Source organism: Panthera pardus, unplaced genomic scaffold (assembly GCF_024362965.1).
Source record: "Panthera pardus isolate Hobbes unplaced genomic scaffold, ASM2436296v1 HiC_scaffold_24, whole genome shotgun sequence".
Taxonomy (NCBI): Eukaryota; Metazoa; Chordata; class Mammalia; order Carnivora; family Felidae; genus Panthera; species Panthera pardus.
Window position 1 is genome coordinate 111,099,936 of NW_026526810.1, and position 12,719 is coordinate 111,112,654.

Below are 12,719 nucleotides of genomic sequence, written 5' to 3' on the forward strand. Positions count from 1 at the left end.
TGCTTTAGCGATGGTGGAATACTAAAGGTAGCAGTCACATTCCAAAGAGCTAAACACCCCTAAGGCAAATATTCACAGAGGGAAAAATAATCATCTGTGATGCAAAGGACTTCGAAGATTACCTCAAAGAGCAGAGCCTGGGCTTTCTGTTCTGGCAGTAAGCGCAGTCCTGCTGTTGCCTTCAGGACCACTGGGGTTCTTTTCCAGTGACTTCGGGGGATGGAATCTTTGGCCACCTCTAAGAGTCCTTGAACAGTCTCAGCACCCTTCAAAAGAGATGACCTACTCATACAGTGAACAGTTCATTTAGTGGCAACCGTCTATTCCCTCAACATGCTCGGGGGGATAACAGGAGTGAGGGAGCAGGGGGCTCCAACCACTCTCTGCTCTACAGGAGAAGAAACCTAGATAAGTAGGCTTCTTTGAAGGAAAATGCATTTAATTTTGGTTGAATAACAAAAATTATTCTTTTATAGCATGGTCATTTTAACTGATTGTTATTTTGTGTCTCATAAATTAGCTTCAGGTTAGAAAGTTGGGTACAGTGAAAAAAACACCGGATTTGGAGTTAGAAGACTTGCTTGCTAGCTCTGTGGCTTCATATAGGGACTTGGTTTCCTCAACTCTACGATGGGAGATACGCCTCATCCCACTGAAAAACTGCTGAGTGCATTGCATGCGGCAGACTGCATGTACGTGCACACAAAGACTGGTGTGGCTATTACCATGCTACAGGTTTTATGATCTCTGGAAGGACAGAACCTGCCAGGTTCATTTTTGCATCATACCACCTACACGCACAGGACAGAGTAGATACTCAATTTCTGAAATTAAAAACCATTATTTTAAATCCACTGTTTCCCCGAGTGAACATCTGACAACATGCTGCTACCTCTAAATCATCAGAATTATTAGCAACCACAACAAAATCTTCTCTAAATGTCAAATCAGTTTTTGACACCTCCCAATTTTCTGACGCATTTACCATTTCATATTAGTGAGCTGAGAAAAAAAACATCTTCACAGGTCTTCAAGTTCAAGCCATTCTTTTTTCTAAGATTTTATTAAGTAATCACATGCTCTACCAACTGAGCCAGTCATGTACCGCAAGCCATTTTTAATAGAAGTTTTTCCTTTGGTTAATGACTATGCTTGTAACAATATCTTTACATTTGCTACCAAATGGTCAATATTCTGCCTTATTCTATTTTGGTATGGCCTCTGACACACTGGGTATGGCATGTTATGGGTGCTCGAATGTGAAATACAGTCATGACAAAACTCTCTATACATCCTTTAATACCAAAGATTTTTGTTTTCATGAGTTCTTCCCTAATTTCTAGAGTATAGGTATACATGATCTGTCCTATATCAGGGTACTTTGAAATGAAGTTCATTGGGTCTACAGTTCCTCAACTGCTATGTTTATACCTCATACCTTATAGAGAACTCCATGTCTATCTTCTCCATCTACATTAATCAATGCAGTTGATGGCTTCAACTCAAAAATCTTAAACAGTAAATACAAAGGGAGCAATCTGCTAAAAAAAAAAAAAGGTGTCATCCCTGCATATCCACAATCTATTCTTGCTTCGTTCTGCCCAAGCCCTAGTGAGTTTGGGGTGTACAAGTATAGCTGAGTATATCTGAGGACAGAAAACTGATCTTACACATGACTCAATATCAGTAGTGAACAGCATGAGGTATTTAACAGCAGCAGCGTGGTAAAGTTATTAAAGCACTGAGAATCTGAACATCTTGTTATAAAAAACGCACCTGCTTAGGTTGATCTACAAAAGCAGAAAGTCCTGGCTTCACAGAATCAAAAATTTCCCCTTCCAGAATCGGAAGCTGACCTTTTTGTCCATGGAAGAAAACAGAAGACAGATGGCTGATTACCAAAAGCTAGACTGTTTCTGATAGTGGGTTCTGTATCATATGACCTACTAGATTAACCTATTCCTCCAAGCCATCCCAAGTAATCCCACCTGTGAAGAGTGGCTTGTAGGAGTATTGAGTAAAGGGACAGAAGATGACAGGCAATTCTTGAGAGTCCCTCTGCCATTTGTCGGGGTGGACACCTAGCTCCTACTCCTGCTCTTAGGCTCTATATGTAACCTGAGAACACTGTAAATTCACAAAAAGTTAATCCTCAGGGTCGTTTCATCTCCTCCAAGGATGACAGTGATCCTCTCTCAAGACCACATCCAATATTCTCAATATTCTGGATCCGAAGTATCAACTACCTTTAGAGAAAAGGACAAATTACAACTATATTTCTTGGACATGTGGGTTTTAGACTACAGGCAACCCAGATCTCTTTAATTTCACACTGAATTAAACTATATGTTCAATTATCGTCCAAAATCTTCTCTGAAGAAAGACATTCAGTAGCATTAAGATTCTGTTATTCATATCACATACTCTCAGCATATTCATTTCTAGAAGGAGAGGCTGAAGTGTAGATTAATAGGCACCAATGAGGGTACGAGTTGCACTTACCTGGTATTTTCTGCACAAAGGTATAAACATGAATTCGTGTTCCAGTGCTCCCTGCATCAAACATAATTCCGTACAATGTGCTAGCACTGACATTGATGGGGCACATGGAAGACAGGAAGACACCCTCAAACCAAGTCCGCTGGTCTCTGTGGAAGACAGTGCTGCAAACACAGGATGTCACCAGCATGAGAAAGGCGGTCCCCCATGCAGTGGCCATTCTCCTCCCAAGATGTGGTGAGTCTAGGCTTTTGTTGCAGAAGCAATGCTGTTCATACACCTGCAGTGGCTTATAGGACAAAAGACAAACATAGACCAACTCGTCTTTTGTTTAAACCTGTAAAGGAAGAAATACCTACTACAGAAATCCCACCCCCTTCCCCAAGGTGCTCTTTCTTTATTTTTTATAAGCAGCACAACAAGCTAGACCATAGTAACATAGGCTCTTAGCACCTTTTCCTTTAGAGTATCTTGTTGCAATAGAAAACTAGGATTTAAAATATATTTCCTCATTCTCTGCTTTCATTTGTAAGGTGGATCCCTCATACTCAAGGCTCTCTCTGCCACCCTGCTCTTATTGTTGAGTCTAATTGTCTTCTTTCAATTTCAACGATTTTGTCTTTAGATCATATAATAACCCTCCCACTTTCCTTCTCTTTTGTCTTTTTTCCTATGTTTCAATTTCTGAATTAAAGTTATAAATTTACATAGAAGTTATAAAGTCACTAGCATTAGGGTGTCCACAGGCTTCAAAAATCAGGCTACTGGAATGCTACCTGTGACCAATAATATTGCCAGGGTTTGCACATACAATCCCATTTTAGGGAAATCAACTTAATTTAAAAACACTTAAATGGACCATTATAGGTTTTTTTGTTGTTGTTGTTTTTAAGTTTCTTTAAGTAATCTCTATACCCAATGTGAGGCTCAAACTCGTAACCCAGAGATTAAGAGTCACATTGCTCTTCCAGTCCAACTGAACCAGCCAGGGGTGCTGACTGTTACAGTTTAAAAAAACATCTTTCATAGGTTTCAGGGTTCCATGTTATCCCTGTAAGAAGTTAAGGCAAATGAGCAAATTAAGCCAGAGAAGCTCAATGACTTGCTGAAAGTCATAAAGCAGGTCATTGGTGAAATCCTGATCAGAAATCAGTCTTCACTTTTGCCAATCTTTCTTTTTCTGATTATTCCCAAAGCCTCCCTTACAGCAAGTTCTTGCCTATATTTCTTTATATGTTTGTAGCAAAGACAAAAATCTTAGCATTAGTGCTCAGCATTATTTGTTTTAGATCAGTATATTATAGCAGGTTGAATACAAATGATGCTGAAAACCTACAGTAGGGTTACATGAAACAATGTCTCTTGGATAAGCTATATTTTCTTTGCTCTAGGCTGTATTTTCTCCTGGTATTCATGAACAATGCTATCCTCTAACATGTAAGGCTTCTTTAATGGCCCTTTATGCACTTTGCTCAAAAAAGTTTTGAGAGTCCTGTTCCAGCCTTCATCTCTGGACTTCTCCTTATGTAAGTCACAGTAACTGGTTATATAAGATCTAATTCTGAAGTTCCTATTGTTCAGTCCCCTTATCTCTAACAGAATACTCAGTATATTTGGAGCATAGATTGAGGATTCTCAGTCATTCTCAAGTTTGTTGACCTCCTAGGGTTCATTTTATCAAAATGCTTCTCTTCCCACAGGTGGCATATTGTATAAAATAATGCAAATTGAGGGATGCCTGGGGGCCGAGTTTGAGCCTGCATCGGGCTCTCCTCTGACAGCACAGAGCCTGCTTCGGATCCTCTCTCTCTCTCTTTGCCCCTCCCCTGCTTGTGCTCTCTCTCTCAAAAATAAGCAAACATTTAAAAAAATAATACAAATTGAAGTTAATTGCATTCAGAGTTTAAACTTTTAAAAATAACTACAGTAGTTCTGAGATACTAAAAGGCAGAGTTAGAATTATCAGTTTGAACACAATTCAAGGCTGGACTTCTATTCCATAGTTAAGAATAAAGGTTTTGGCTAGGGAAAAAAAAAAACACAACTTTGAGTCTCAAAGGAAACTTTATCCCAGGAAAACAACACTGAAATAGGGCAGCTGCTTGGCCAGATTCATACTCACATCTTAAATCACTCCCTTTGGCTGATTTTTCTTTTATAGCAAACAGACTGGACATGTATATCAGTCTAAATAACTGAAAACAGAAACAACCATTTCAGATTCTTGGAGTATTAATGGATCCTTGCCTTGTCCAGATTTCAAACCATATCCAGTCCTTGGTCCCTTTTCTCCCTCAAGAAGAACATTTAGGGCTCTCCAGTCACCAGCCTTCCTCTACCTCTGTAACTAATTCCAGAGCGGCTTCCTAGGGCTCATTTTTTTCTCTATTATTGTGGTTTCTGAAAAATCTCTCCAGCTTCTATTTCCACTAAGCAAACATTTGTTTTTCTGCCAAAAGAGATTTCACATGGAAAAAAATGCATGCTAGGTTATCTGTTCTCATGAAGTGAAAAAGTGCAGAGTCATACCAGGTGTTTAGTGTGAAACTAAACAGATCTTAGAGAAAGCAAAGGATGAAAACATAAAATGCCCCTTCTGCTTTTAATCCCTACCTTGTAACACCACTTTCAATCTCATTTTTCTTTAAGGTTAGTTAAGAATGGCTTACATTTAGAGTGTATAGAATGGGATCCTCTTTTACACAACCGCAGCCTGAAAAGCTTGCTCATTCACTTCGTTAGTCTTTGCTTAAATGTCACCTTCTTGAAACCTTCCTTGTCGACTCAATTTAAAATTGCAGCCCACCTGGCCACATGCACATCTTCTACCTTCCTTCCCTGCTTTTTTTTTTTTTTTTCCATAGCACTTTCCATCTTCTATATAGTTTACTACTTTTGTGGGTTTTTTTCATATTCCTTGCTCTCTGCCATCCTCATGTGAGCTACATATGGGTGGGAATTTTTGTCTGTTGTATACACTGATGTGTTCCTGGCACTGGAACAGTACTATCACACAGTAGGTGCTGAATAAGTACTCTGAGAAGATGAATAGTGATCCAATAACTCAGGCATTGGATCCTACCCATTTAGCAATATAAGAGCTGACCTCCTAAAAAGGAGGTTAATTACCTTCCCCTGGAAGATCACGATTCCAAACTTCCAGGGCAAGATTGTTTCTTCAAACATGTCAATTATATGTTTTATATGCTACTCAAAACAAAACAGATAGTCAAGTTTACTTTCTACAGACTGGGGAGTATACACATCAGTATACTGAAATTCACTCCTTTCAGAACTGATCTTCTCAAACATCTCTTGCTCACTTTCTCCTATTCACCCCCATAAAGTCCCCTCTTCAATTCTTTTGAGACCCTGGTGCCAGCTAGTGTTTGTCACTATTCTCATTTTCTTCCAAGGTCTTTTCAATATATCTTTGTCTCTATAGGAAACATTAATACTCCCTAGTCAGCTTCCCCAGAGCTTCACACTCCAGATTCCCTTCTCCCATGTCACCCAGACAGACCACAATCCCACAGAACCCAGGCCCCATTTGGGTGCTCACCAACTCATGTCTGCCTGTTCCTGTGAATCCTTGCTTTCACTGTTGGTTGCCTTTTGCTCTTTGATCCTATTTCAAGAATCAAGCTAGCTTCATGAACCACGTTCACCTTTGTGCTAGCTTGCAACTAACTACGTGGCATTTTGCTAACTCACTCCCTTCTTGATCTTTCACTCCTCCCTTATCCACCTTTTTTCTGGGTACACATGATTGTCTGGTTCATCTACTTTTATGATAGTTAAGTGTCAACTAGTAGAATTGTTTATAGGGCAGAAGTTGATCAGGAACTGACTTCTCTATTTTTATACAGGATATTACATGTTCTATTTATAATTACAAAATATGTAACTACGTAATAATGTTATTAATCCCCTCCTATTTCATGTTTTTACAACCTTAGTCCACTCCTTGGTAGCTTCTATCCTTGAGATGAACTTAGAAACCTGGGCATTGGATTGTTTACTTAATAAGCATTTACTGAATGTGGGGCACCTGGGTGGCTCAGCTAAACATCCAACTCTTGATTTCAGCTCAGGTCATGATCTCGTGGTTCGTAGGATCAAGCCCCATGTTGAGCTCTGGGCTCACAGCTGCAGAGCCTGCTTAGGATTCTTTCTCCCTTTCTCTCTGCCCCTCTTGTGCACATATGTGCACACTCTCTCAAATAAACTTTTAAATAAATAAATATTCTTTTAAAATTAAAAGTAAATAAATAAAAGGTCATATATTCAAAAAAAAAAGTATTTACTGAATGTCTGATATATGCCAGACACTGTGCTATCTCCTAGATACAAAAGAGGGATTAGATATAGGCTCAGCTCTTGGGGAGACTTCAACTTACTAGAAGAAACAGACAAGTAAGCCAACAGCTATAATGCACATACTGTGGTAAGTTCTTTTATGGGAATATGCATAGAATGTTATAGGAATGGACCTACGAGGCAAATAACTCATCTCAGAGTTACCGAGTTACATCTCAGAGGAAGGATGGAGTTGGGAAGGAAGAGGGTGGCTCCTTAAGGGATAAGAGGCCTAAGCTGGGTCCTGAATCAGAGGTAGGAATTAGCCTGGTGAAGTGACACAAGGAGAATCCTGAGAACTTTAAGTATTAAACAGATGAAGTATAGAGAGCCAAAATAGAGAACAGGTGTGAGAAACAATGGTTCTGTAGGCAGTGAATCATATTTCAAAGAATGGACTGGTTTTCCTTATACAGTTCCATGAGAACACCTGATTGTTAATTTAAGTCCTTCTATTCCTTCCCTAAACAAATATAAGTATTGACTGACCTGAATAAAATGACACAGGATTTCTCAACAGTTTAAAATAATGGAATCAAGTAGGTAACTGGAAAGGTCCACCAAAAAGTCTTAGTGAAGCTCCCACTGCCAATTCATCTGAGCTCCACAAAAAAGCTAGCTTTAACAAAGTTAAAAATTAAATACAAAGCAAGTTTAAAATGTAACCAGAGTGAAAAATTTAAATAAGCTGAACTATGGAAATGGATTAGCCAAACTACTCAGAGCAAAAGTTAGTCAAGTAAAGCAAAAGGAAAACTGGTCTAATTTAAGTATGAAATAGATTCAGTACAGTGAGCAATGCCTCATTTGGGAATATAAGTTGGGACCTACATACCCAACACCAAGGGCCAGAACTCTGGAGCACTTTGCTATTTGAAGAGTGTCTAAGGTGAGGGAACATGATATCTTTGGTATTTCCAAACCCAAGTACTGAGCCTGGAACATGTTGACATCAGTAAATTTCCTTTTTTTTTTAAATTTTTTTTTAACGTTTATTTATTTTTGAGACAGAGAGAGAGACAGAGTACGAACGGGGGAGGGTCAGAGAAAGAGGGAGACACAGAATCCAAAACAGGCTCCAGGCTCTGAGCTGTCAGCACAGAGCCTGACGCGGGGCTCGAACTCACTGGCCGTGAGATCATGACCTGAGCCGAAGTTGGACGCTCAACCAACTGAGCCACTCAGGCGCCCCAACATCAGTACATTTCTAACTGACTTGGTACAACTGAACTGATAATATCTGCAGACAGAAGCAATGGGGAAGAGGGTACCACCTTTCCCAGTGTCTTACTATGGCTATCACATACCCAACTCCCCATGCCCCTCAAAACTAGCTCGTGGATAGTAATGCTATTCCAGGAATTCTATTTATTCACAAATTCATTCATTCATTTAGGCATTCCAGAAATTATCAGCTGCCAATGCTACTTACAAGTATGTCATGCAAAGATGAATCATCTTAGACCTGGCCTTTAAGAGACTACAGTAAACAGGAAATAAATACATGTCCATTAACTATGTCTGTAGAGTTAAAAGGTGACAAGTAGCACAGTTGCCATGCTCTGAGACTTTAAAACAGGGAGATATTATTTACAGCTGGAATAACTGAGAAGGCTTCATAAAAGAAGTGGCATTTGAGGAAGGTCCTAAGAAGGGGCACTAAGATAGGAGAGGAGTACTTTTCAGGAAACAATGATTCAAGACATGGATATAGAAAAGGGATGGAAGCCCCTGGGGAATAGTGAACACATCAGTTTGACTAACTGTCATAGGAAATAAAGTTGGAAGGGCAAATTCAATTCAGACAGGAGAGCACACCAAACACTCAGCTGAGTTTAGACTAAACTCTGTAGGCAACGGGAAGCCATTGAAGATTTTGAGCAAGGAAGTGTCACAAATATGATTCTGGCCATTACATATAAGAAAGACTGAAGTGGGAAGCCTTAGTAGGCTCCATTCTAGTGTCTAATTCTACAAATGTTCACTGATGCCCATCAAGCGGTAGTTGCTTGAGAATTAAACATGAATAAACAGACTTTTTTATTCAAGATTCTCAGAGTCTGGCAGAGGTGACAGACATAGACACAAATAACCACACTTTCAAGTTAATCATAAAAACACTAAAAGAGCCCAGGGCCTTAAGGACTAACTCTATTGATAGGATTAGGAAAGGCATCATGAGATGGCATTTGAACTGACTGTGAAAAATGAATAGAACTACAAAAATAATATAGACATGTGGATAAAAACCAGAGGGACTATAAAAAGATGAAATAGGTAAATATGAAATAGGTAAATTATGAATGGCTTGATTTCATTTTTTATTTCCCAAAAAATGTGTAATATGGATTTCAGAAGCAAGAAAGTACACTATTAGCAGAGGAGGGTATAGAAGAGAGGGTTAGCACTTAATGCAGGGGACTGTGGCCAAAGGAGCACAATCTGAAGTAATAATAATAATAGTGGCTAGTATTTATTGAAACCTTAATACTAGCTAAGCACTATGTTAAGTATTTTACATGCATCATCTCATTTAATCTCACAGTACCACTCTGTGAGGTAGGTTTATTTATAACACCCCCTTTCTAGAAATGAGAAAACTGAGTCATAGGAAACTAGGTAATGTAAGACCATATAGTAAGTGAAGAGAGCCAGAAATCAAACCCAGACGGTCTAATTCCAGAGCCCACAGTTTTAACTACTAGGTCACCCAGGAAGGGTCACCTAGAATGACTCCAGAGAAAAATGGATTTGAGGGTGGGAAGAGAAGGTAGAGCAGAGAAGAACGATCAGAGATGAAGCTGGAAAGTTAGACTGGCATCAACATGCAAAAGTCTTACAGTAGTTTGATCTCCTTCCCATATACGACCAAGAACTTTTGATCTGTTTCCTGCCGGTTAGAACCAGAACTTCATTATATTTCCATGATCTGACTACTTCTGATCACTCATTGCTACCACCTTGGCCCAAGCCACCATCATCTCTCATGTGATTTACTCTGTCTTAACAGAGCTCTGCTTTTTAAAAAAAAAATTATTTATTTTTTAATGTTTATTCATTTTTGAGAGACAGAGAGAGATAGAGCATGAGTGGGGGAGGGGCAGAGAGAGAGGGAGACACAGAATCCAAAGCAGGCTCCAGGTTCTGAGCTGTCAGCACAGAACCTGATGTGGGGTTCAAACTCACAAACCATGAGATAGTCATGATCTCATGAGCCAAAGTCAGATGCTTAACTGACTGAGCCACCCAGGCACCCCAGAGCTCTGTTTAAAACAAAAAATTGTTTATGTATTTTGAGACTGTGTGAGAGTGAGCACATGTGAATGCAATAGTGAGTGGGGGGAGGGGCAGAGAGAGAGGGAGACACAGATCCCAAAGCAGGCTCTGTGCTGTCAGCACAGGGCTCGACTCAGGGCTCTATCCCAGAAACCGGGAGATCAGGACCTGAGCCAAAATCAAGTGTTGGGTGCCTAACCGACTGAGCCACCCAGGTGCCCCAACATATCTCTGCTTTTACTTTCACTCCCCGAGAGCCTTTTTTTATTTAAAAAAAATTTTTTTTAATGTTGATTTATTTTTTGAAAGAGAGAGGCAGACTGTGAGCAGGGAGAGAGACAGAGAGAGAGGGAGACACAGAATCTGAAGCAGGATCCAGGCTCTGAGCTGTCAGCACAGAGCCTGACATGGGACTCAAACTCATGAACCATGAGATCATGACCTGAGCCAAAGTTGGACACTTAACCAACTGGGCCACCCAGGTGCCCCATCTACAGTCTATTTTTAACAAGCAAATAAAGTCATCCTTTTAAAATGTTACAACATGTCTCCCCTCTGCAAAATCTAGCAGAGGCTTCCCATTTCCCCCAGAGTAGCAAGATTCCAACAACAGTTTTCATGGATCCACCTGTTCTGTTTCCCTCCCTATTACCTCTCTGACCTTATCTAAGTTTTAATCTTACTCCCCCGAATCACAGACCTCTGCATCCTTACATGTCAAACGTGCTCTGGCCTTAGGGCCTTTGCTATAGCTGCCGCCACTGTCTGAAATATACATCCACTTGATAAATTCCTACAACTGCTTCAAATCATTGTTCAAATGCTACTTTCTTATTGAGACCTATCTTTAATATTAACTTCTCTCCCTCATGTGGCCTTACCTCTGCCTGCTTTCTCAATCCCCTTTACTCTGATCTTTTTTTTCCATAGCACTTATCACATTCTAACGTATTAGACAGCTTATATATTATGCTTATTATGTGTGTTCCTCTGATGGAATATATGCTCCTAGAGAGAAGGAATATTTGTTTACTGATGTAGCCCAAGCACCTAGTGGAGTGTCCAAGAAGGTTCTCAAAAGAAACTGATAATAGGAAACTACAAAGTGACATAAGAAGGGAAAAATAATACTTTCATAGATTTGTAAGAGAATAAAATGAGATTTTAAGAGAATAAGATGAATACCTGATCTAGTAATAATGATCTGTTTTTAGGAGAAACTATAATTTTATTTTTCTGAATCTATTAATTCTATAGCTATATTGCTACATTGAATGTCGGTCTTTAACCACTGTTAAAATTTTGATAAACTGAAGTAACTTTCCAAAAAAAAAAAAAAAAGAATCTAAAGGATACTAAACTACTAAACATTATTTACATTGTCCAAGTTTTATCAAACCATCAAATATTTAAGATGGTATACATTAGTTACCTACTGATGCATAACAGATAATCTCAAAACTTAGTTGCTTAAAACAATAATAAACATTTATTATCTCACAGTTTCTGTAGTCCAGGAATTTGAGAATTGGATAGTTCTGGCTCAGGGTCTCTCATGATACTGGAGTCAAGATGCAGGCTCCCAGCCTGCAGTTAACTGACGGCTTGACTGAAGCTGAAAAACCCCCCAGTTTTGAGTGAGCCCCAAAACGGCTCACTCGATGGCTGTCAAGTTGATGCTGGTTGTTAGAAGGAAGCCTCAGTTGCTTCCCAAGTGGACTCTCCAAAGAGCCTTGAATATCTTTACAACATGGTGGCTGGCTTCCTCCAGGGTGGGCAATCCAAGAGAGAACAAGGCAGAAGCAGCGATGTTTTTTAACGACTTAGCCCTGTAAGTCATATACTATCACTTCCCCCATATTCCACTGGTCATGCAGACCAACCTAATAAAATGTATGAGAGTGGGAATGCAAGCTGGTACAGCCACTCTGAAAAAAGAATGGAGGTTCCTCAAAAAACGAAAAATGGAACTACCCTACGACCCAGCAATTGCACTACTAGGCATTTATCCACGGGATACAGTTACATTGTTTCAAAGGGACACACGCACCCCCATGTTTATAGCACCACTATCAACAATAGCCAAAGTATGGAAAGAGCCCAAATGTCTACTGATGGATGAATGGATAAAGAAGATGTGGTATATATATATATATATATATATATATATACAATGGAGTATTGCTCGGCAATCAAAAAGAATGAAATCTTGCCATTTGCAACTACGTGGATGGAACTGGAGGGTATTATGCTAAGTGAAATTAATCAGTCAGAGAAAGACAAAAATCATATGACTTCACTCATATGAGGACCTTAAGAAACAAAACAGATGAACCTAAGGGAAGGGAAACAAAATAATATAAAAACAGGGAGGGGGATAAAACAGAAGAGACTCATAAATATGGAGAACAAACTGAGGGTTACTGGAGGGGTTGTGGGAGAGGGGATGGGCTCAATGGGTAAGGGGCATTAAGGAATCTACTCCTGAAATCATTGTTTCACTATATGCTAACTAACTTGGATGTAAATTTTAAAAAATAAAAAATTAAAATAATAAAAAAAGAAACGTATAAGAGGATGGGCAT

The 12,719-nt window shown here is 39.4% G+C and overlaps 1 protein-coding gene across 12 annotated transcripts in view; it reads right to left on the reverse strand.

Moving 5' to 3' along the window:
- ENTPD5 (ectonucleoside triphosphate diphosphohydrolase 5 (inactive)) overlaps positions 1–12,719 on the reverse strand; it is a 48,215-nt gene that overhangs the window by 23,509 nt on the left and 11,987 nt on the right. For 3 of the 12 annotated variants that reach the window (XM_053889597.1, XM_019427119.2, XM_019427120.2), the window contains exons 4-7: positions 4,622–4,694; positions 2,503–2,788; positions 1,777–1,856; positions 123–266 (exon numbers count right to left, since the gene is read on the reverse strand). In XM_053889597.1, the coding sequence (XP_053745572.1) occupies positions 123–266; positions 1,777–1,856; positions 2,503–2,719 (441 nt within the window). In that variant the 5' untranslated portion in view covers positions 2,720–2,788; positions 4,622–4,694. Of the gene's footprint in view, positions 1–122; positions 267–1,776; positions 1,857–2,502; positions 2,789–4,621; positions 4,695–5,628; positions 5,707–6,061; positions 6,402–12,719 lie in introns of those variants that run through there. The other 9 variants (XM_053889598.1, XM_019427132.2, XM_019427130.2 and 6 more) reach the window with 8 other exon arrangements.